This window comes from Mustelus asterias, unplaced genomic scaffold (assembly GCF_964213995.1).
Source record: "Mustelus asterias unplaced genomic scaffold, sMusAst1.hap1.1 HAP1_SCAFFOLD_1146, whole genome shotgun sequence".
Lineage (NCBI taxonomy): Eukaryota > Metazoa > Chordata > Chondrichthyes > Carcharhiniformes > Triakidae > Mustelus > Mustelus asterias.
The window spans coordinates 74,444-98,647 of NW_027591091.1; the positions used below are offsets into that span (position 1 = coordinate 74,444).

A 24,204-nucleotide genomic window follows, 5' to 3' on the forward strand; every position below is an offset into this window, starting at 1 on the left:
AACTGAGCGATTGATCAGGTGATAGAGTTTCCATGGCAACTCTGGTCACCCTTGTACACAGTGTTGTTGTTGTGCGAGAAGGCAGGCTCCCGCAAGAGTTGACTGCATTGTCAGGTGATTGGGATTGGGATTGCTATGAGCAGGCTGCATTGCTGGGCAGGGCTCCCACCTTCCTTGGCAGAGTCGGTGTGGAGTCTGAAGCCAAGGTCTATTATGCTTGGCTCAGGCTCCCTACACAGTCGTGGTTGAGCCAACGCACATCAGCATGGAGCCCCCACCGTACAGGGACCCCCCCCGCCAAAATCAACAGGAGTTGGACTCAGTGCGAGCCTGAATGCTCTTTTCCTGTGGAAACCCTATAAAGAAGGAGTCCTCCATCTTATTAAAGGCCTCAGGGGGATATACATGCTGTTCAAATAGGCCTGCTCCACATTTTATATCTGAAATTGAATCTGGCTGGCTCTTGGTCAAGGTAGCTATGCCACGCATAACAAATACATTTCTAAATCATCTGTTTTTCAGGATTAAAAGTACTTTGGCTGTTCTCCATTAGGAAGCAGGATTAGGCCATTCAGCCCCTTGAGCCTACGCCACCATTTAACTAATCATGGCTGGTCTTCCAACTCAGCACCATCTTCACTCACTATCCCCGTATCCCTTGATGTCCATAAAACATAGGAGCAAAATTAAGCCATTCAGCCCATCGAGTCTGCTCCACCATTCAATCATGGCTGATATTTTTCTTAACCCCATTCTCCGCCTTTTCCCCATTACCCCTGATTCCCCCTTATTAATCAAGAACCTATCTATCTCTGTCTTAAAGACACTCAATGTCCCGGCCTCCACAGCCTTCTGCGGCAAAGAGTTCCACAGATTCACCACCCTCTGGCTGAAGAAATTCCTCCTCATCTCTGTGTTAAAGGATCGTCCCTTCAGCCTGAGGCTGTGCCTCTGGTTCTAGTTTTTCCTACTAGTGGAAACATCCTCTCCACGTCCACTCTATCCAGGCCTCGCAGTATCCTGTAAATTTTAATAAGATTCCCCCATATCCTACTAAACTTCAACGAGTACGGACCCAGAGTCCTTAACCGTTCCTCATACGACAAGCTCTTCATTCCAGGGATCATTCTTGTGAACCTCCTCTGGACCCTTTCCAAGGCCAGCACATCCTTCCTAAGATACCGGACCCAAAACTGCTCACTAGGTTATTGGTATCTCGAAATCTATCAATCTGGCCTTTGGACATACTCAATGACTGAGCTTCCACAGTCCTCTGGGGTAGATAATTCCAAAGATTCAGCACTCTCTGACTGAAGAGATTCCTCCTGATCTCGGTCCTAAATGGCCAACCTCTTACTCTGAGACTGTGTCCCCTGGTTCTAGACCCCCACCCCCAGCCAGGGGAAACATCCTTCCTCCATCTACCCTCCTTACGTAAGGAGACTAAAACTGTCCACAATACTCCAGGTACAGCCTCAGCAGGGTGTCTACAACTGCAACAAGACTTCTTCATTCCTGTATCCAAGTCACCTTGCAATAATGGCTAATGTACCATTTACCCAATTGCATGTTGTACCTGGGGCGGCACAGTGCTTAGCACAGCTGCCTCACAGCGCCAGGGACCCAGGTTCAATCCCCGGCTTGAGTCACTGTCTGTGTGGAGTCTGCACGTTCCCCCCGTTTTCTGCATGGGTTTCCTCCAGGTGCTCCGGTTTCCTCCCACAGTCCAAAGATGTGCGGGTTAGGTGGATTGGCCATGCTAAATTGCCCCTTAGTTTCAGGGGGACTAGCTAGGGTAAATGCACGGGGTTATGGGGATAGGGCTTGGGTGGGATTGTGGTCGGTGCAGACTCGATGGGCCAAATGGCCTCCTTCTGCACTGTAAGATTCCATGATTCACTGACTTATGAACAAGGACACCTTAGAAATCAACACTTCCCAACCTCTCTCCATTTAAGAAATATTCTGCATTGCTGTTTTTCCTACCAAAGTGGATCGCTTCACATTTTTCCACATTATAATCCATCTGCCTTGCTCTTTCCTGTTCACTCAGTCTGTCTAAATCCCCTTGAAGCCTCTTTGTATCCTCCTCACAACTCACATTCCCACCAAGTCCAGTGTCATCAGTAAACTTGGAAATATTGCATTACTGATATAAGCTGGAATTTTCCAGTCCCGCAATGTGGTGGAAATCGTCATGGAAGGGATGGAAAATGTGACAGACCAGCCAACAGTCTGATGACTTTGGGCAGGAAATTCTGGCCTGGAAAATCTCGGCCATAGATTGTGAATAGGTTGTGGCCCAAGCACTGATCCTTGTGGCATTCTACTAATCGCAGCTTGCTAAACTAAGAATAACCCATTTATAGAAACATAGAAACAAAGAAGATAGGAGCAGGCCATTTGCCCCTTCGAGCCTGCTCCGCCATTCTTTACAATCATGGCTGATCGTCCAACTCAATAGCCTAATCCTGCTTTGTCCCCATAACCTTTGATCCCGTTTGCCCCCAAGTGCTATATCCAGCCGCCTCTTGAATACATTCAATGTTTTGGCATCAACTACTTCCTGTGGTAATGAATTCCACAGGCTCACCACTCTTTGGATGAAGAAATGTCTCCTCATCTCCGTCCTAAATGGTCTACCCCGAATCCTCAGCTGTGACCCCTGGTTCTGGACTCCCCCACCATCGGGAACATCCTCCCTGCATCTACAATGTCTAGTCCTGTTAGAATTTTATAAGTCTTTATGAGATTCCCCCTTATTCATAGAACATAGAACATTACAGCGCAGAACAGGCCCTTCGGCCCACGATGTTGCACCGACCAGTTAAAAAAAAACTGTGACCCTCCAACCTAAACCAATTTCTTTTCGTCCATGAACCTATCTACGGATCTCTTAAACGCCCCCAAACTAGGCGCATTTACAACTGATGCTGGCAGGGCATTCCAATCCCTCACCACCCTCTGGGTAAAGAACCTACCCCTGACATCGGTTCTATAACTACCCCCCCTCAATTTAAAGCCATGCCCCCTCGTGCTGGATTTCTCCATCAGAGGAAAAAGGCTATCACTATCCACCCTATCTAAACCTCTAATCATCTTATATGTTTCAATAAGATCCCCTCTTAGCCGCCGCCTTTCCAGCGAAAACAATCCCAAATCCCTCAGCCTCTCCTCATAGGATCTCCCCTCCATACCAGGCAACATCCTGGTAAACCTCCTCTGCACCCTCTCCAAAGCCTCCACATCCTTCCTGTAATGTGGGGACCAGAACTGCACACAGTACTCCAAGTGCGGCCGCACCAGAGTTGTGTACAGTTGCAACATAACGCTACGACTCCTAAATTCAATCCCCCTACCAATAAACGCCAAGACACCATATGCCTTCTTAACAACCTTATCTACTTGATTCCCAACTTTCAGGGATCTATGCACACATACACCTAGATCCCTCTGCTCCTCCACACTATTCAAAGTCCTCCCGTTAGCCCTATACTCAACACATCTGTTATTCCTACCAAAGTGAATTACCTCACACTTCTCCGCATTAAACTCCATCCGCCACCTCTCGGCCCAACTTTGCAACCTGTCTAAGTCTTCCTGCAAACTACGACACCCTTCCTCACTGTCTACCACACCACCGACTTTGGTGTCATCAGCAAATTTGCTAATCCACCCAACTATACCCTCATCCAGATCATTAATAAATATTACAAACAGCAGTGGCCCCAAAACAGATCCCTGAGGTACACCACTTGTAACCGCACTCCATGATGAATATTTACTATCAACCACCACCCTCTGTTTCCTATCCGCTAGCCAATTCCTGATCCAATTTCCTAGATCACCCCCAATCCCATACATCTGCATTTTCTGCAGAAGCCTACCATGGTGAACCTTATCAAACGCCTTACTAAAATCCATATATACCACGTCCACTGCCTTGCCCCCATCCACCTCCTTGGTCACTTTCTCAAAAAACTCAATAAGGTTAGTAAGGCACGACCTACCTGCCACAAAACCATGCTGACTATCACCTATCAATTCATTACTCTCCAAATAACTATAAATCCTATCCCTTATAATTTTTTCCAACATCTTGCCGACAACAGAAGTGAGACTCACCGGTCTATAATTCCCGGGGAAGTCTCTGTTCCCCTTCTTAAACAATGGGACAACATTCGCTAACCTCCAATCTTCTGGTACTATACCAGAGGCCAACGACGACCTGAAGATCAGAGCCAGAGGCTCTGCAATCAGTTCTCTTGCCTCCCAGAGAATCCTTGGATAAATCCCATCCGGACCAGGGGATTTATCTATTTTCAGACCCTCCAGAATATCCTGCACATCCTCCTTATCAACTGTAATACTGTCTATTCTACTCCCCTGCAACCCAGTGTCCTCCTCAGCTATATTCATGTCCCCTTGCGTGAACACCGAAGAGAAATATTGGTTCAATGCTTCACCAATCTCCTCCGGTTCCACACATAACTTCCCTCTGCCATCTATAACTGGCCCTAAACTTGCCCTAACCAACCTTCTGTTCTTGACATACCTATAGAACGCCTTAGGATTCTCTTTAACCCTATCCGCCAAAGTCTTCTCATGTCCCCTTTTAGCCCTTCTAAGCTCGCTCTTCAACTCCCTCTTAGCCAATCTAAAGCTTTCTAGTGCACTACCCGAGTGCTCACGTCTCATCCGAACATAAGCCTCCTTTTTCTTTTTAACCAACAAAGAAACTTTTTTGGTGCACCACGGTTCCCTAGCCCTACCAATTCCTCCTTGCCTGACAGGGACATACCTATCACAGACTCGCAGTAGCTGCTCCTTGAAAAAACTCCACATGTCGGACGTTCCCAGTCCCTGTAATCTCCTAGTCCAACCTATGTTTCCTAATTCTCTCCTAATAGCCTCATAATTACCCTTCCCCCAGCTAAAACCACTGGCCCGAGGTTCATGCCTATCCCTTTCTATCACTAAGGTGAACGTAACCGAATTGTGGTCACTATCACCAAAATGCACACCAACGTCCAAGTCTAGCACCTGGTCTGGCTCATTTCCCAGCACCAGATCCAATATAGCCTCACCTCTAGTTGGCCTGTCTACATACTGAGTCAAAAAACCTTCCTGCACGCTTTGAACAAAAACTGACCCCTCTAACGAGCTAGAGCTATAACAATTCCAGTCAATATTAGTCAAGTTAAAATCCCCCATAACAATTGCCCTATTACTTTCACTCCTAAGCAGGATTGACTCCGCAATCCTTTCCTCAACCTCTCTAGAACTTTTAGGAGGTCTATAAAAGACTCCCAACAGGGTGACCTCTCCTCTCCTATTTCTAATCTCCGCCCATACTACCTCAACAGATAAGTCCTCATCAAACCTCCTCTCTGACACTGTGATACAATCTCTGACCAATAATGCTACCCCTCCCCCTCTTCTACCTCCTTCCCTACTTCGACTAAAACATTTGAACTCCAGCGAAAACAATCCTAACCGAGTCAATCTCTCCTCATACATCAGTCCTGCCATCCCTGAAATCAGCCTGGTAAACCTTTGCTGCACTCCCTCGAGAGCAAGAACATCCTTCCTCAGAAAAGGAGACCAAAACTGCACACAATACTCTAGGTGTGACCTCACCAAGGCCCTGTATAATTGCAACAACACATCCCTGCTCCTGTACTCGAAACCTCTCGCAATGAACGCCAACATACCATTTGCCTTCTTTACCGCCTGCTGCACCTGCATGCTTACCTTCAGTGACTGGTGCACAAGGACACCCAGGTCCCGCTGCACACTCCCCTCTCCCAATTTACAGCCATTCAGGTAGTAATCTGCCTTCTTGTTTTTGCTTCCAAAGTGAATAACCTCACATTTATCCCTACTCTCTGTTTGTCCCTACTCTCTGTCCGTTAACCAATTCTTAATCCATGCCAGAATATTCCCCACAATCCCTTGTGCTCTCATTTTATTTACTAACCACTTGGGTAGGACTTTATGAAAAGCTTTCTGAAAACCCAAATACACCGCATCCACTGGTTCCCCCTTATCTATTCTGCTAGTAACATGCTCAGAAAACTCCAACAGATATATCAAACGTGATTTCCCTGTCATAAATTCATTCTGCCTCTACACAATTCTTCCATTATTTTCCAAGTATCCAGTTATCGTATTCTTTATTATAGATTCTTGCATTTTCCCTGTTATTGATCACAGGCTAACAGGCCTGTGGTTCCCTGTTTCCTCTCTCCCTCCTTTCTTAAGTAGTAATGATTCAATTGTTACCTTCCAATCTTTAGGAACGGTTCCAGAATCTGCGGAATTTTAAAAGATGATCACCAATGCATTCACTCTCTCTGCAGCCACCTCTTCAACGCTCTGAGATGCAGATCATCAGGTCCAGGGGATTTATCAACTTTCAGTCCCATTATTTTCTACATTTGTCTACATCAACGGGGATGAGGTGGAAATGGTCGAGAACTTCATGTTTTTAGGTGTCCAGATCACCAGCAACCTGTCCTGGTCCCCCCATGCTGACACTATAGTTAAGAAAGCCCCACCAACGCCTCCACTTTCTCAGAAGTCTAAGGAAATTTGGCATGTCAGCTACGACTCTCACCAACTTTTACAGATGCACCATAGAAAGCATCCTTTCCAGATATATCACAGCTGGGTATGGCTCCTGCTCTGCCCAAGGCTGCAAGAAACTACAAAGGGTTGTGAACATAGCCCAATCCATCACGCAAACCAGCTTCCCATCCATTGACTCTGTCTACACTTTCCGCTGCCTCGGCAAAGCAGCCAGCATAATCAGGGACCCCACGCACCTCGGACATTCTCTCTTCCACCTTCTTCCATCGGGAAAAAGATACAAAAGTTTGAGGTCACGTACCAACCGACTCAAGAGCAGCTTCTTCCCTGCTGCTGTCAGACTTTTGAATGGACCTACCTTGCATTAAGTTGATCTTTCTCTAAACCCTAGCTATGACTACATTCTGCACTCTCCCCTTTCTTTCTCCCCCATGTACTCAATGAACGGTATGTTTTGTCTATATAGTTCGCGAGAAACAATACTTTTCACTGTATCCCAATACATGTGACAATAGTAAATCAAATCAAATACATTAAGCTGATCTTTCTCTACACCCTAGCTATGACTGGAACATTATGGCTGGGACTTTACAGGCTCGCTTGAGCAAGATTGGAAATTCACTCCTGAGGTCAATGGACATTTCCGTTGTCTGCCCCTCGCCCGCTCCACTTGGTGGGTGAGGTGGTAGAATTCCCGCAAATATTCTGCACCCTCTCCTTTCCTCCTCCCCTATATACTCTATGAATGGTATGTTTTGTCTGTACAGCGCGCAAGAAACAATACTTTTCACTGTATCCCAATACATGTGACAATAATAAATCAAATCTTAGCTCCACCCAAACTAATTCTACATCTTTTGATCTAAGATCCTCTCTCACTAATGTACTGATCTCATCCTTTATTCACAATGCTACCCCACCTCCTTTTCCTTTTTGCTTATGCTTCTTAAATGCTGAATACCCTTGAACTGTGGCACAGTGATTCCCGGCTTGGGTCACTGTCTGTGTGGAGTTTGCACATTCTCCTCGTGTCTGCGTGGGTTTCCTCCGGGTGCTCCGGTTTCCTCCCACACTCCAAAGATGTGCGGGTTAGGTTGATTGGCCATGCTAAAATTGCCCCTTAGTGTCCTGAGATGCGTAGGTTAGAGGGATTAGCGGGTGGATATGGGGGTAGGGCCTGGGTGGGATTGTGGTCGGTGCAGACTCCCGATGGGCCAAATGGCCTCTTTCTGCACTGTAGGGTTTCTATGATTCTATGATTTACTGCTGCCTCACAGCGCCAGGGACCTGCATTTGATTCCTGGCTTGGTTGACTGTCCGTGCAAAGCCTGCACGTTCTCCCCGTGTCTGCGTGGGTTTCCTCCGGGGGCTCCAGTTTCCTCCCACAGTCTGAAAGGCATGCTGGTTAGGGTGCATTGGTCATGCTAAATTCTCCCTCAGTGTACCCAAACAGGCGCCGGAGTGAGGTGACTGGGGGATTTTCGCAGTAACTTCATTGCAGTGTTAATGTTAGCCTACTTGTGACACTAATGATAAATAAACTTTCAGTTCCCAGCCTGCAGTCATGTCTCTGTAATTGTGCCAGCAATTCCTGTTGCGAGTGCTGCGTGTCATTCACTCTATCTTATTATTTTTGCAATCTCTAGCCTAGTTCCAACAAATAATTCAACGTTTTTATTATAGCGATCATAATCTGCAAAGGTCATAACTTCATGAGATGTTGAGAGGCATAGATCGGGTGGACTCTCAGAGGCTTTTTCCCAGGGTGGAAATGTCTGCTACGAGAGGACACAGGTTTAGGGTGCTGGTGGGTAGGTACAGGGGAGATGTTAGGGGTAAGTTTTTCACACAGAGGGTGGTGAGCGAGTGGAATCGGCTGCTGTCAGTGGTGGTGGAGGCGAACTCAATAGGGTCTTTTAAGAGACTCCTGGATGAGTACATGGGACTTAATAGGATGGAGGGTTATAGGTAGGTCTAGAAGGTAGGGATGTGTTCGGCACAACTTGTGGGCCGAAGGGCTGTAGTTTTTCTATGTTTCTTTCATAGAGAAACCTCAAAGGGAGGAGGGAGGTTCAGATAATGACGTGATAGGAATATAGAAACCACAGAAAAGTTACAGCACGTAAGGAGGCCATGCGGCCCATCTTGTCCATGTCAGCCCGAGTACACCCTTTCTAATCCGACCTTCCTGCACCCGGTCCATAGTCCTGTTGCGTACAGCTTGCAAGAAGTCTTACAGATGGTGTGGATCCAGGTACTTTTTTAAAAAGGAGTTTAGGGTCTCTGCTTCCACCACCAACTCAGGCAGCGAATAGCAGACCGCCACCCTCTGCGTTAAAAAGTTCTTCCTCAAGTCCCCTCTACATCTACTGCCACTTATCTTGAATCTATGTCCCCTGCTTCCGGAATCATCTTTTTTCAAGATGGCGGCGGAGCGAGGTGACTTCTTGCAAGCTGTGCCCAGCAAACCTTCCAATTCTATCTTTTACTCTCGTTCTATGCTTCTAAAACTTGATTCTAACTCTTTTAAACTCTCTAACAATGCTTTAATGCAATTTCTCTTCCCTGCTGCTGTCAGATTTTTGAATGGACCTACCTTGCATTAAGATGATCTTTCTCGACACCCTAGCTATGACTGTAACACTACATTCTGCACTCTCTTGTTTCCTTCTCTATGAACGGTATGCTTTGTCTGTATAGCGCGCGAGAAACATTACTTTTCACTGAATGTTAATACATGTGACAATAATAAATCAAATCAAATCAAGGGGAACAATGTTATCCTGTCCATCCAATCTTTTCCCCTCATAATTTTGTGCACCTCAAGAAAGTCACCCCCTCAGCCTTCTTTGTTCCAGGAAAAATAACCCTAATCTATCCAATCTTTCCTCGTAGCTACACTTTTCCAGTCCTGGTAACATTCTTGTGAACCTCCTCCGCACTCTCTCCAGGACAATTATGTCCTTCCTGTGACATGGTGACCAGAACTGCACACAATACTCCAGTTGTGGCCTCATCAGTGTTTTACACAATTCCGTATATATGCTGACTGAAACATAGCTGCCTAGAATGGGGCTGCAGCAAGGTGCCGTCCCATCTGTGACAGCGTCAGAGAGGGCGAGTAAAAGTCCCGCTCGCGGTGAGATCAAATTCGTCCATCTCAAACCCAGTTTCCAGTGGGCACGGATCCGCAGTGCATCGCGTGCTGGCGATCCCACTCTACATCAACTCCGACCTCGCAATGCCCCAGTCACCTGAATGAATATAAACGCGACCAAACCAAAAGGAGATGTCTGAGCTTACTCACCCAAAAGATCAGGTTGAAGATGAATAGCAAGTATTTGGTACACTGCAGACAGCTTTGCCCCATCTTGAGCTTTGAGAGGCCTAGGGGAAAGAGGAAAGACAAAAATCGACAATTCACAATGTTTTCAAACACCTCTGAACAGCCAGCCGTGGTAGAGCAAGGCTGGAAAAGCAGCCAGCATAATCAAAGACCCGACGTACCCCGGGCATTCTCTCTTCCACCTTCTTCTGTCGGGAAAAAGATACAAAAGTCTGAGATCAGGTACCAACTGACTCAAGAACTGCTTCTTCCCTGCTGCCATCAGACTTTTGAGTGGGCTTATTATATAAGACCATAGGATATAGTGGGCGGCACGGTGGCACAGTAATTAGCACTGCTGCCTCACAGCACCAGGGACCCGGGTTCGATTCTGACCTCGGGTTCGATTCTGACCTCGGGTGTGACTGTCTGTGTGGAGTTTGCACGTTCTCCCAGTGTCTGCGTGGGTTTCCACCGGGTGCTCCGGTTTCCTCCCACATTCCAAAGATGTGTGGGTTAGGTTGATTGACCATGCTAAATTGTCCCTTTAGTGTCAGAGGGATTAACAGGGCAAATATGTGGGGTTACAGGGATGGGGCCTGGGTAGGATAGCTGTTGGTGCAGATTTGATGGGCTGAATGGCCTCCTTCTGCACTGTACGCATTCTATGATTCGAGGAGTAGAATTAGGCCACTCGGCCCATCGAGTCTGCTCCGCCATTTAATCATGGCTGATATTTTTCTCATCCCCAATCTCCTGCCTTTTCCCCATAACCCCTGATCCCCTTATTAATCAAGAACCTATCTATCTCTGTCTTAAAGACACTCAATGACCTGGCCTCCACAGCCTTCTGCGGCAAAGAGTTCCACAGATTCACCACTCTCTGGCTGAAGAAATCCCTCCTCATCTCTGTTTTAAAGGATTGTCCCTTTACTCTGAGGCTGTGCCCCTCCTGTCCTGGAAAGTTGATCTTTCTTTACACCCTGACTGTAACACTGCATTCTGCACCCTCTCCTTTCCTTCTCCCCTATGTATTCTATGAATAGTAAGCTTTGTCTGTATAGCGCGCAAGAAACAATACTTTTCACTCTATCCCAATACTTGTGACAATAATAATCACAAATCAAATCAGAACAGGTCAGCTACAAATTAGGTGGCTTCCTTCTGTCTGTTTGGTCTCTGGTTATGGATATCTCTAAGAGTTTTAACAACACCAGGTTAAAGTCCAACAGGTTTATTTGGTAGCAAATACCATTAGCTTTCGGAGCGCTGCTCCTTTGTCACATTTCCACTCCATCCGACGATGGAGCAGCGCTCCGAAAGCTAATGGTATTTGCTACCAAATAAACCTGTTGGACTTTAACCTGGTGTTGTTAAAACTCTTACTGTGTTCACCCCAGTCCAACGCCGGCATCTCCACATTATGGATATCTCTTCCCAGGCTGCATTTATCTGGATTGTTCTTTGAAAGAGCCAGAACAGTCTTGATGGGCTGAATAGTCTCCTTCTTTGCTGTACGGCTCTCTGATTGAGAGGCCCTAGTCCCCTCGAGAACCAAACACGTTCAGTGCGGGTGGGATAAGATGATAAGTCTTCTGCCGTCAGGTGACCGCCTGGTCAGTGTTTTGAGGACAAGCGGGGCAAATATCCCGGATACCTTGGCCAGCCCAACAACATCACACAAACTGGTTTTCTGCTTACTGCCACCTTGTCGTATGCGGGAGCTTACTGTGCACAGATTTACTGCCGCTTAAGTTTAAAGTTCATTTATTAGTATCACAAGCAGGCTGACATTAACGCTGCAATGAAGTTACTGTGAAAATCCCCTAGTCGCCACACTCCGGCGCCCGTTCAGGTACACTGAAGGAGAATTTAGCACCTAACCAGCATTTCTTTCGGACTGTGGGAGGAAACCGGAGCACCCGGAGGAATCCCATGCAGACACGGGGAGAACGTGCAGACTCCAAACGGACAGTGACCCAAGCCGGGAATCGAACCCGGGTCCCTGGTGCTGTGAGGCAGCAGTGCTAACCACTGTGCCACCGTGCCGTGTTTCCTACATTACGACAGTGGGCACATTTCAAAGGTTGTTCACTGGCTGTAAATCAGATGGGATGTTCGGCACTGGTGAAAGGTTCGATACAAATGCAAAGTCTTTCTTTCTTACTCCCACTTCCCTAGCTAGCGGTCAAAGCACCTGGAACTTGGATCTCGATTCCCACATGTACCGGAAGTTAATTGTGCTGGGTGATTATGTGCCTGGACATGGCCTTAACACTCCCCGAAAAACAAAAGAGTCCTGTTTTTATGTTGTAATGTTTGAGCATGTTGGGAGAACTATGTCTACGTGGAGTTTGCACATTCTCCCCGTGTCTGCGTGGGTTTCCTCCGGGTGCTCCGGTATCCTCCCACAGTCCCAATATGTGCAGGTTAGGTGGATTGGCCATGCTAACTTGCCCCTTAGTGTCAGGGGGACAAGCAGGGTAAATATGTGGGGTTACAGGGACAGGAGCTGGGAGGGATTGTGGTCGATGTAGACTTGATGGGCTGAATGGCCTCCTTCTGTACTGTAGGATTCTATGAATCATGAAGTTTTTATTTATTTAAAGTTTCTTTATTTATCAGTGTCACAAGTAGGCTTACATTTATCACTGCAATGAAGTTACTGTGAAAATCCCCTAGTTGCCACACTCCGGCGCCTGTTCGGGTACACTGAGGGAGAATTTAGCATGGTCAATGTACCTAACCAGCACGTCTTTCAGACTGTGGGAGGAAACCGGAGCACCCGGAGGAATCCCATGCAGACACGGGGAGAATGTGCAGACTTCACACAGACAGTGACCCAAGCCGGGAATCGAACCCGGGTCCCTGGTGCTGTGAGGCAGCAGTGCTAACCACTGTGCCACCGTGCCCACCCCAAAGATATAGACTTGAAGTGTCACAACCTACAGGGTTCAGACCAAGAGCTGGAAAGTGGAGTTAGGCTGGATGGCTCTTTGTCGGCGCAAGTGGACATGATGGGCCAAATGGCCTTATTTTTAAGAGTCCATGTGTGTGAAATAGGGCCAGTTTCTCTGAATGAGACCAGGCCAGAAAAGCAAGGCACGTCTCACATGGCTCGATGGGCCGAATGGCCTAATTCTGTTGGCAATGTTGGGGTTCCAGAGATTGGAGCATCCTTTAAGTTAAAACAAAGGGGGAACCCTTTTGTCCAAAGATGTGCGGGTTAGGTTGATTGGCCATGCTAAAAATTGCCCTTAGTGTCCTGAGATGCATAGGTTAGAGGGATTAGTGGGTAAATATGTCAGGATATGGGGGTAGGGCCTGGGTGGGATTGTGGTCGGTGCAGACTCGATGGACTGAATGGCCTCTTTCTGTACTGTAGGCTTTCTAACCCCTCCTTCCCCCGCATCCCATCCACTAACATCCATTACCCCCAGCACCGACGCACAGTGGCAGCCGTGTGTACCATCTACAAGATAGGGGTGGCACAGTGGTTAGCACTGCTGCCCCACAGCACCAGAGTTCAATTCCGGCCTCAGGTCACTGTCTGTGTGGAGTTTGCATGTTCTCCCCGTGTCTGTGTGGGTTTCCTCCGGGTCCTCTGGTTTCCTCCCACACTCCAAAGGTGTGCGGGTTAAGTTGATTTGGCCATGCTAAATCAACCTTACTGTTAGGGGGATTAGCAGGGTAAATATGAGGGGTTACGGGAATAGGGCCTGGGTGGGATTGTGGTCGATGGGCCGAATGTCCTTCTCCTGCACTGTAGGGTTTCTATGATTCTCTGAAGATGCACTGCAGCAATTCACTCTTCGGCAGCACCTCCCAAACCCACGACTCCGACCATCTAGAAGGGCAAGAGCAGCAGATACATGAGAACATGCTTGAAGTTCCCTTCCAAGTCACTCACCATCCTGACTTGGAAATATATCGGCCATTCCTTCGCTGGGTCAATAAACCTGGAATTCCCTCCCTAACAGCACTGTGGGTGTACCTACACCACAGGGACTGCAGCGGGTTCAGGAAGGCAGCTCACCACCACCTTCTCAAGGGTAATTATGCTGGGCCTGAATGAAAAAAACATCCCACAGAGAAACCTAATGCTTAATTAAAAGGTTCCGCACGGATGCCTCTTGTTATCAGAGTTGACAAACTGAGTAAACTGCCTCCTACCAGAGATGAGGGTTGAATACTCGGGGAGATGGGGAGGGAGAGAGGCTGAGGGCCAATGGCGAGGGGGTGGTGGGGAGAGAGGGTGAGGGGTGATGGGAGAAGGGGGTGATCGGAAGTGGGGTGATGTGAAGAGAGGGTGTGGGGTGATTTGGAACAGGGGGATGGGGAGAGGGGGAGAGAGGGTGACGGGGAGAGGGGGAGAGAGGGTGATGAGGAGGGGGGGAGAGAGGGTGATGGGGAGGGGGGGGAGAGAGGGTGATGGGGAGAGGGGGGGGAAGAGGGTGACGGGGGGAGGGGGAGAGAGGGTGACATGGAGAGGGGGAGATGGGGAGGGGGGGGAGAGAGGGAGATGGGGAGAGGGTGAGAGAGGGTGATGGGGAGGGGGGGGGAAGAGAGGGTGACGGGGAGAGGGGGAGAGAGGGTGACGGGGAGAGGGGTGACGGGGAGAGAGGGTGAGGGGTGACGGGGAGAGAGGGTGATGGGGAGAGGGGAGTGAAGGGAAGAGGGGTGATGAGGAGAGGGGGTAAGGTGTGATGGGGAGGTGGGAGTGATGGGGAGAGGGGCAATGGGAAGAGGAGATGTGGGGTGATGTGGAACAGGGGGATGGGGAGAGCGGGTGAGGGGTGATGTGGAGACAGGGCGATAGGGAGAGGGGTGATGGGGAGAGAGTCTGAGGGGGTCTTGGGGAGAGAGGGTGAATGAAATAGTAAGTGGTCCTGATCGAATAGACAGATTCACAGTGAAGGGACTAACATCAGTCATTCTCTCTCGAAGCCCTCGCTCACACACACTGGAACCTTTTACCATATATGTATATGAAGCAAAATTTACAACCATCACATGAGGTCTGTTATCCATTTCCTCTGGAATGTGCTGGAATTCCACATTAAACTGAAATACAACTTAAACAACAGCGCGATCATCGCTGCCTAACCACAGGGACACAGACACACACACACACTCTCTGCAGTCACAAGGTCATGGCCAGATACCGGTCAAATAGTTCATCTGTCTTTGACTTCATCATCTTTTTAGAACATGAGAACAATGTTACACAAGATGTCGGAATCCACTTTGCTCTTTAACCTTCCTCCCCTCACAGAGGACTGGGCTCTCTCTATCGGAGCCCAGTTCCATTGCCACCGACTGCCTGCCAGTTCCAACAACGAATTGCATTTATAGCCAAGCATCCCAAGGCACGAACCCCCAGGACTGTAAATAAGACAAAGCTTTGGCACTCTGCCAAAGGAGGTGACATCAGGACAAGCAACTCAAAAGCTTTGTCAAAATGGTCAGATGAAACAGGAACTCTGTACTCGATGGAGTTTAGAAGGATGAGGGGGCATCTCATTGAAACTTCCAGAACACCGAACGGCCTGGGCAGAGTGGACGTGGGGAAGATGTTTCCATTAGTCGGAGAGACTGGGATCCGAGGGCACAGCCTCAGAGTAAAGGGGCAACACTTTAGAACCGAGATGAGGAGGAATTTCTTCAGCTGAATCTGTGGAATTCATTGCCCCAGAAGGCTGTGGAGGCCGGGTCATTAAGTGTATTTAAGACAGAGATAGATAGGTTCTTGATCGGTAAGGGGATCAAAGGTTACGGGGAAAAGGCGGGAGAATGGGGTTGAGAAACTTATCAGCCATGATCGAATGGCGGAGCAGACTCGAACAACACCAATCCTACCCCATCCCCGATGTGTTTATCCTGCTCATCCCCCTGACACGAAGGGGCAATTTAGCATGGCCAATCCACCCAACCCGCACATCTTTCGGACTGTGGGAGGAAACCGGAGCACCCGGAGGAAACCCATGCAGACACCGGGGAACGTGCAAACTCCGCACAGACAGTGACCCAAGCCGGGAATTGAACCCAGGTCCCTGGCACTGTGAGGCAGCAGTGCTAACCACTGTGCCACCGTGCCGTCCTTGGGGAAAATGGTCCCTCAGATGAGAAGTTTTAGTTCGATAGGCAGATTAAGGAGAACAACCCCAGCTTCTCCAAAGAAGAAAAGGTAACAAGGAGATTTGATGGGGTATTCAAGATCGCATCGAGGGGTTGGTTAGCTGAGTTGGCTGGACGACTGGTTTGTGATTATAGAGCGACACCAACAACAAGGGTTCAATTCCCGCATTGGCTAAGGTTACTCATGAATGCCTTCTCAACCTTGACCCTCATCATAGAATCCCACAGGGCAGAAGGAGGCCATTCGGCCCATCAAGTTTGTACTGACCACAATCCCACCCAGTTCCTATCTCCATAACCCCATGCATTTACCCTAGCTAGTCCCCCTGACACTAAGGGGTAATTTAGCATGACCAATCCACCTAACCTGCATATCTTTGGACAGGAGGAGGAAGCCAGAGCACCCGGAGGAAAACCCATGCAGACACGGGGGAGAACATGCAAACTCCATACAGACAGTGACCCAAGCCGGGAATCGAACCCGTGTCCCTGGCGCTGTGAGGCAGCAGTGCTAACCACCGTGCCGCCCTTACCCTCACCTGAGGTGAGGTGACTCTCGGGTTAAATCAGCACCAGTTAGCGCTCACACGGGGGAGGGTGGCCTATGGTCATCTGGGATATTACTGTTCACTATTCAAGATCATGGGTGTCTCGAGAAGAGCACATCAGGAGACCCAGCTCGCACTGGCAGAAGGATCGAAGACCAGAGGACCCCTGGTTTAAGGTGATTGGCAAAAGCAGCAATGGCAACACGAGGGCAGAGATTTTTCTACAGGGAATGGTTCGGATCTGGAACGCGCTGCCTGAGAGTACGATGGAGGCTTTTGAAAGAAAACTAATTGCTGAACTTGGGGGAACGATTTTCTTTAAGCGTATTGTCACACCCACAGAGTGGAATTTTCCACTTTGCCACAAGACTTCCCCGCTGGGTGCATTGCTCTGGCAGAGAGGTCAGCACAGATACAAAGGGCCCAATGGCCTCCTTCTGTGCTGCTACCACTTATTCTAGAAATGCATGATGGCCAAATGACGCACAGCAGGATCCCACAGGCAGCGGTATGATAACGCCCAGATAATTTGTTTTTTACTGAAGTTGATTGAGGGTGGCACGGTGGTTAGCACTGCTGCCTCACAGCGCCAGGGACCCGGGTTCGATTCCCGGCTTGGGTCACTGTCTGGTGGAGTTTGCACGTTCTCCCTGTGTCTGCGTGAGTTTCCTCCGGGTGCTCTGGCTTCCTCCTACTGTCCAAAGATCTGCAGGTTAGATGGTTGACCATGCTAAGTTGTCCTTTAGTGTCCAAAGATGTGCAGGTATGTGGATTGGCCATGCTGAATTATCCTTTAGTGTTCAAAGATGTAAAGGTTATATGGATTGGCCATGCTATATTTCCCCTTGGTGTCCCAGGATGTGCGGGTTAGGTGGATTGGCCATGCTAAATTGCCCCTTGGTGTCCAAAGATGTGCAGGTTAGGCGAATTGGCCATGCTAAATTGCCCCTTGGTGTCCAAAGACATATAGTTTAGGTGGATTGGCCATGCTAAATTGTCCTTTAGTGTCCAAAGATGTTCAGGTTAGGTGGATTGGCCATGGTAAATTGCCCCTTAGTGTCCAAGATGTGCAGGTTAGAGGGATTAGTGGAGTAAATGCATGGGGTTATTGGAATTGGGTGTGGGTGGGATGCTCTGTCGGAGAATGGGTGCAGGCTTGATGGGCTGAATGGCCTCCTTCTGCACTTTAGGGATAATATGATAACTATTGGTCAGAACAGACCAGGGTCTTCTGCGAAATAGCACAACGAGATCATAGAATCCCTACAGTGCAGAAGGAGGCCATTCGGCCCATCGAGTCTGCACTGAACAATCTCACCCAGGCTCTACCCCCAAAACTCCACATATTTACCCCCTCTATCGTACGCATCCCGGGACACTAAGGGGCAATTTAGCGTGGCCAATCAATCTAGCCCGCACATCTTTGGACTGTGGGAGGAAACCGGAGCACCCGGAGAAAACCCACGCAGACACGGGGAGAATGTGCAAACTCCGAACGGATAGTGACCCAAGTTGGGAATTGAACCCGTGTCCCTGGAGCTGTGAGGCAGCAGTGCTAACCACTGTGCTGCCGCGCTGCCCCTTATACATTTATATCCTTGCCCAATAAAAACAGAAAATGCTGGAAACACACAGCAGATCTGGCAGCATGCGAGAGAAACAGAGTTATCGTTCCAGGTCAATGACCTTTTGTCTATTCAATTCTGCCAGCATCTTGTGTCTTTATTTTAGATTGCTTCAAGCGTTTACAGAATTCTGTGATGCACAAGATGACATTTGGCAATCTTAGCGGAAGAATGCAGCAAGAGTAGGCCCATCATCTCGTGCTGTTCTTCACTTCTGAGCTGGAGTTATCTGACCTCTCACCAATAGAATACAAGAGCAGGGATTGTACTTCTGAGGCTGTATAAGGCTCTAGTCAGACCCCATTTGGAATATTGTGAGCAGCTTTGGGCCCCATATCTAAGGAAGGATGTGCTGGCCTTGGAAAGGGTCCAGAGGAGGTTCGCAAGAATGATCCCTGGAATGAACCATAGAATCCCTACAGTGCAGGAGGAGGCCATTCGGCCCATCAAGTCTGCACAGACCACAATCGCACCCAGGACCTATCCCCATAATCACATGTATTTACCCTAGCTAGTCCCCCTGACACTAAGGGGCAATTTAGCACGGCCAATCCATCTAACCCGCACATCTTTGGACTCGAGCTTGTCGTATGAGGAAAGGTTGAGGACTCTGGGTCTGTACTCGTTGGAGATTAGAACGATAAGTGAGGGATTTTATTGAAACTTACAGGATACTGCGAGGGCCTGGATAGAGTGGACGTGGAGAGGATGTTTCCACGAGTAGGAAAAACTAGAACCAGAGGCACAGCCTCAGGCTGAAGGGACGATCCTTTGAAATAGAGATGAGGAAGAATTTCTTCAGCCAGAGAGTGGTGAATCTGTGGAACTCTTTGCCGCAGAAGGGCGTGGAGGCCAGGTCATTGAGTGACTTTAAGACAGAGATAGATAGGTTCTTGACTAATAAGGGGATCGGGGTTATGGGGAAAAGGCAGGAGAATGGGGGTGAGAAAAATATCAGCCATGATTGAATGGCGGAGCAGACTCGATGGGCCGAGTGGCCTAATTCTGCTCCTATATCTTACGATCTAATAGGATGAGCCAAGCAGCTTTCTGTCTAAAGAAAATATAACTGCATCCAGCCTTCCATTGAGATCAGGGCTTGGTTTTCACAGATCTTCAGGGAAAGGTCTAATTTATTCACAGTTGAGAAAACATGGAGAGAAAAAGGTGTGTGAGAGAGAGAGAGACAAATCACAAGAAAAGGAGAGAAGAACATGGGGAAAGAGGGGACATGGGGAGAGAGGAAAAGGAAAACAGAAAATCCCTGCAGGTCTGACAGCATCTGTGAAGAGAGAATAGAGCCAACGTTTCGAGTCTGGATGACCCTTCGTCAGAGCGACATTCAGAGAATTTCTGTTTGTCTCTTTCACCCTGTTCACCTTCATTGCTTTCCAATTTCCTCCTGGCATTCGGAGCTCTGACGAAGGGTCATCCAGACTCGAAACGTTGGCTCTGTTCTGTCTCCACAGACGCTGTCAGACCTGCCGAGATTTTCCAGCATTTTGCTCCAGATTCCAGCATCTGCAGCATTTTGAATTGATCTTAAGGGAGGGGGCGGCGGGAGAGGGGGAGGGGGCGGCGGGAGAGGGGGAGGGGGCGGCGGGAGAGGGGGAGGGGGCGGCGGGAGAGGGGGAGGGGGCGGCGGGAGAGGGGGAGGGGGCGGCGGGAGAGGGGGAGGGGGAGGGGGCGGCGGGAGAGGGGGAGGGGGAGGGGGCGGCGGGAGAGGGGGAGGGGGAGGGGCGGCGGGAGAGGGGGAGGGGGAGGGGGCGGCGGGAGAGGGGGAGGGGGAGGGGGCGGCGGGAGAGGGGGAGGGGGAGGGGGCGGCGGGAGAGGGGGAGGGGGAGGGGGCGGCGGGAGAGGGGGAGGGGGCGGCGGGAGAGGGGGAGGGGGCGGCGGGAGAGGGGGAGGGGGCGGCGGGAGAGGGGGAGGGGGCGGCGGGGAGAGGGGGAGGGGGCGGCGGGAGAGGGGGAGGGGGCGGCGGGAGAGGGGGAGGGGGCGGCGGGAGAGGGGGAGGGGGCGGCGGGAGAGGGGGAGGGGGCGGCGGGAGAGGGGGAGGGGGCGGTGGGAGAGGGGGAGGGGGCGGCGGGAGAGGGGGAGGGGGCGGCGGGGGAGGGGGCGGCGGGAGAGGGGGAGGGGGCGGCGGGAGAGGGGGAGGGGGCGGCGGGAGAGGGGGAGGGGGCGGCGGGAGAGGGGGAGGGGGCGGCGGGAGAGGGGGAGGGGGCGGCGGGAGAGGGGAGGGGGCGGCGGGAGAGGGGGAGGGGGCGGCGGGAGAGGGGGAGGGGGCGGCGGGAGAGGGGGAGGGGGTGCATGGAGAGAGAGATTATGGGGCAGTGAGACCACGGTGAAGGGAAGGCGCAGGAGATATTTCAGGAAGAAGTTGCCACATTAGAAAGTGAGGAGCTTGCGTTGTGTGTGCTGACAGCTGAGAATCAGGAGTCCCAGTCTATTGTTTGATTTGCTGTCTGAGCTTTGTTGAGGCAGTCGCTTGGCGCTGGATAGGTTGTATACATCTCGCTCTGCCTGGCTGACCCTACCGCTCGAGGCTGGGGAACTGAGAGTGGAAAACCTGACTTTCAGTGAAAGGAATTTCTCCCCCAGGCCCAGTGTGAAATGAAATGCAGATTGGGCAGGACCTTGGTTCAGGCCTGGCTTTGCTCTGCCAGTTACTGTGGAAACGATGGAGTGTCACTGCCTGCAGTTTATCCCCTCAGAAGGTGCTGTCTCCAGTTAGCCCCCGCCCTGTGTGCCCACACATTTTCAAATGCATTCCCAAGCACAAAAACTGATTAAAGGCCGCCTGATATATTATAATTTGCTCTTCCTCCTTGTAAATGTTGCCGGTTCAAATCCCATCCCGGAAACTCGAACACATGATCCAGGCCAGCAGTCCAAGTGTGGTACTGAGGGAGTGCCGCACTGTCAGAGGTCCCTTCTTTTGGAAGAGATGTGCGGTTTAGGTGGATTGGCCACGCTAAATTGCCCCTTAGTGTCCCAAGATGTGCACGCGAGGTGGATTGGCCATACTAAATTGCCCCTTAGTGTCCAAAGATGTGTAGGTTAGGTGGATTGGCCATGCTAAATTGCCCCTTAGTGTCCCAAGATGTGCACGCGAGGTGGATTGGCCATACTAAATTGCCCCTTAGTGTCCCAAGATGTGCACGCGAGGTGGATTGGCCATACTAAATTGCCCCTTAGTGTCCCAAGATGTGCACGCGAGGTGGATTGGCCATACTAAATTGCCCCTTAGTGTCCAAAGATGTGTAGGTTAGGTGGATTGGCCATGCTAAATTGCCCCTTAGTGTCCCAAGATGTGCACGCGAGGTGGATTGGCCATACTAAATTGCCCCTTAGTGTCCCAAGATGTGCACGCGAGGTGGATTGGCCATACTAAATTGCCCCTTAGTGTCCCAAGATGTGCACGCGAGGTGGATTGGCCATATGCTGGGTCACAGTGTCAAGGTGGGCGATTGGGCATAGGTAGGATGCTCTTTTGTGGAGTCGGTGCTGACTCGATGGGCAGAATGACCTCTTCTGCACTGTAGGGATCCGTTATTAACCCAAGTTCCTGGCCACCCTCGCGGGTGAATGTAAAACATTCCATGACCACTGTTTCGAAGAGGAGCAGGGTTGATCCTCCCCCCTCCCTCTCGCCCCCGATGTCAATATCTTTGTCCCACAATCAACATTATCTGGGTCATTATCATAGAATGATAGAATAGTGACACAGCTACTGTGAAAATCCCCATTCTGAATTCCCAATTGGCTTTACCAGAGCGGCACGGTGGCACAGTGGTTAGCACTGCTGCCTCACAGCGCCAGGGACCCGGGTTCAATTCCTGGCTTGGGTCATTGTCTGTCTGGAGTTTGCACGTTCTCCCCGTACCTGCGTGGGTTTCCTCCGGGTGCTCCGGTTTCCTCCCACAGTCCTGAAAGATGTGCGGGTTAGGTGGATTGGCCATGCTAAATTGACCCTTAGTGTCAGGGGGATTAGCAGGAGATTGCTGCCTCGGAAAAGCAAACAGCATAATTAAGAACCCCACGCACCCGGACATTCTCTCTTCCACCTTCTCCCGTCAGGAAAAAGATACAAAAGTCTGAGGTCACGTACCAACCGACTCAAGAACAACTTCTTCCCTGCTGCTGTCAGGCTTTTGAATGGACTTACCTTGCATGAAGTTTATCTTTCTCTACACCCTAGCTGTGACTGTAACACTACATTCTGCACCCTCTCCTTTCCTTCTCTATGAATGGTGTGCTTTGTCTGTATAGCGTGCAAGAAATAATACTTATCATTGTATCCCAATATATGTGACAATAATAAATCAAATCAAAAAAAGCATGGGGTTATGGGGATGGGGTCTGGGTGGGATTGTGGTTGGTGCAGACCCGATGGGCCAAATGGCCTCTTTCTGCACTGTAGGATTCTATGAGATTACCTTAGCTTGATGGCCCAAGTTCTGGTCTCCCTCCAAAATGGAAACACCTTTTCTACATCTACCTTATCAAACCCATTCATGATTTTAAAGACCTCAATCGTGAGACCCGCGGTGTTCATTTTCTATGGAAAAGAGTTCCAGCCTGTTCAAGCATTCCTTCTTGGTTCTGCTATCATCATTGTGAATATTCTTTGCTCTTCCTCCAGTGCCTGTGTATCCTGGTCCATATCCACGATTTTGTTACCTCCAGAGTCCACTATTCTCACGCTCCCCAACGTGACCTCCCACAATCCACCCTCCACCTCCGTAAACTTGTGCACATCCGGAACTCTTGCTGTCTGACGCTTAACTCGCATCAGGTCCTGTTCACTCCTCACCCACTGCGCTCACTGACCTTCATTTGATAATTCCACAACGCTTCCAATTTAAAAGTTCTCATCCCTGTGTTCGAATTGGGCGGCACGGTGGCACAGTGGGTTAGCACTGCTGCCTCATAGCATCAGGGACCCGGGTTCAATTCCCGGTTTGGGTCACTGTCTGCGCGGCGTCTACACGTTCTCCCCGTGTCTGCGTGGGTTTCCTCCGGGTGCTCCGGTTTCCTCCCACATTCCAAAGATGTGCAGGTTAGGTGGATTGGCCGTGCTAAATTGCCCCTTAGTGTCCAAAGATGTGCAGGTTAGATGGATTGGCCCTGGTAAATGTGTGGGATTACGGGAATAGGGTTGGGGAAGAGGGCCTGGGCAAGATACTCTGTCAGAGAGTTGGTGCAGACTCGATGGGCCAGTTGGCCTCCTTCGGCACTGTAGGGATCTATGACTCAGTCTTTGGTCTCCCCATTCCCTATCTCTGTAACCTCCTCCAGCTCAACAACACCATCTCCTACTACCCCCCCCCCCCCCCCCCGCCTCCCACCACTGACCCGATGCTCCTCCAGTTCCGACCCCTCGTGTATCCTAGATAATCATTGCTCCATCGTTACCAGCGGTGCCTTCAGCTGCCTGGGCCCGAAGATTGGAATTCACTCATTAAAATCTGGGTCTTTATTTTCGGTCAACAGTCCTGATATCTCCTCACACACCTTAATCTCAAATTTCGCTTACAAGCATGAGAGTTAGGGGCAGGGGAAGGCCATTTGGCCCCTCGAGCCTACCCTACCATTCAGCAAGGTTACGGCTTTTTAAAAATTCATTTATGGAACATGGGCATCGCTGGCTACTGCCCATTCCTAATTGCCCCTTGAGAAGGCGGTGGTGAGATGCCATCTTGACCCTTGCAGTCCATGTGGTGTCGGTACACCCACAGTGCTGTTAGACAGGGAGCCCCAGGATTTTGACCCAGCGCCAATGAAGGAACGGCCGATATATTTCCAAGTCAGGATGGTGAGTGGCTTGGAGGGGAACTTGCAGGTGGTGGTGTTCCCATTTTGTCTGCTGCCCTTGTCTTTCTAGACAGTAGTGGTCGTTGAATCTGACTGAGGCCTCGACTGCAAATTCCTACCTACCGTCGCTATCCCTTCATTCCCTTTTAAGTCAAGGATCTAT

General features: G+C 49.9%; 1 protein-coding gene across 1 annotated transcript in view; it reads right to left on the bottom strand.

Moving 5' to 3' along the window:
• LOC144487938 (tetraspanin-4-like) overlaps positions 1-24,204 on the bottom strand; it is a 54,108-nt gene that overhangs the window by 11,882 nt on the left and 18,022 nt on the right. Inside the window, exon 2 of the mRNA XM_078205992.1 lies at positions 9,899-9,978. Within this exon, the coding sequence (XP_078062118.1) occupies positions 9,899-9,961 (63 nt within the window). The 5' untranslated portion in view covers positions 9,962-9,978. The remainder of the gene's footprint in view (positions 1-9,898; positions 9,979-24,204) is intronic.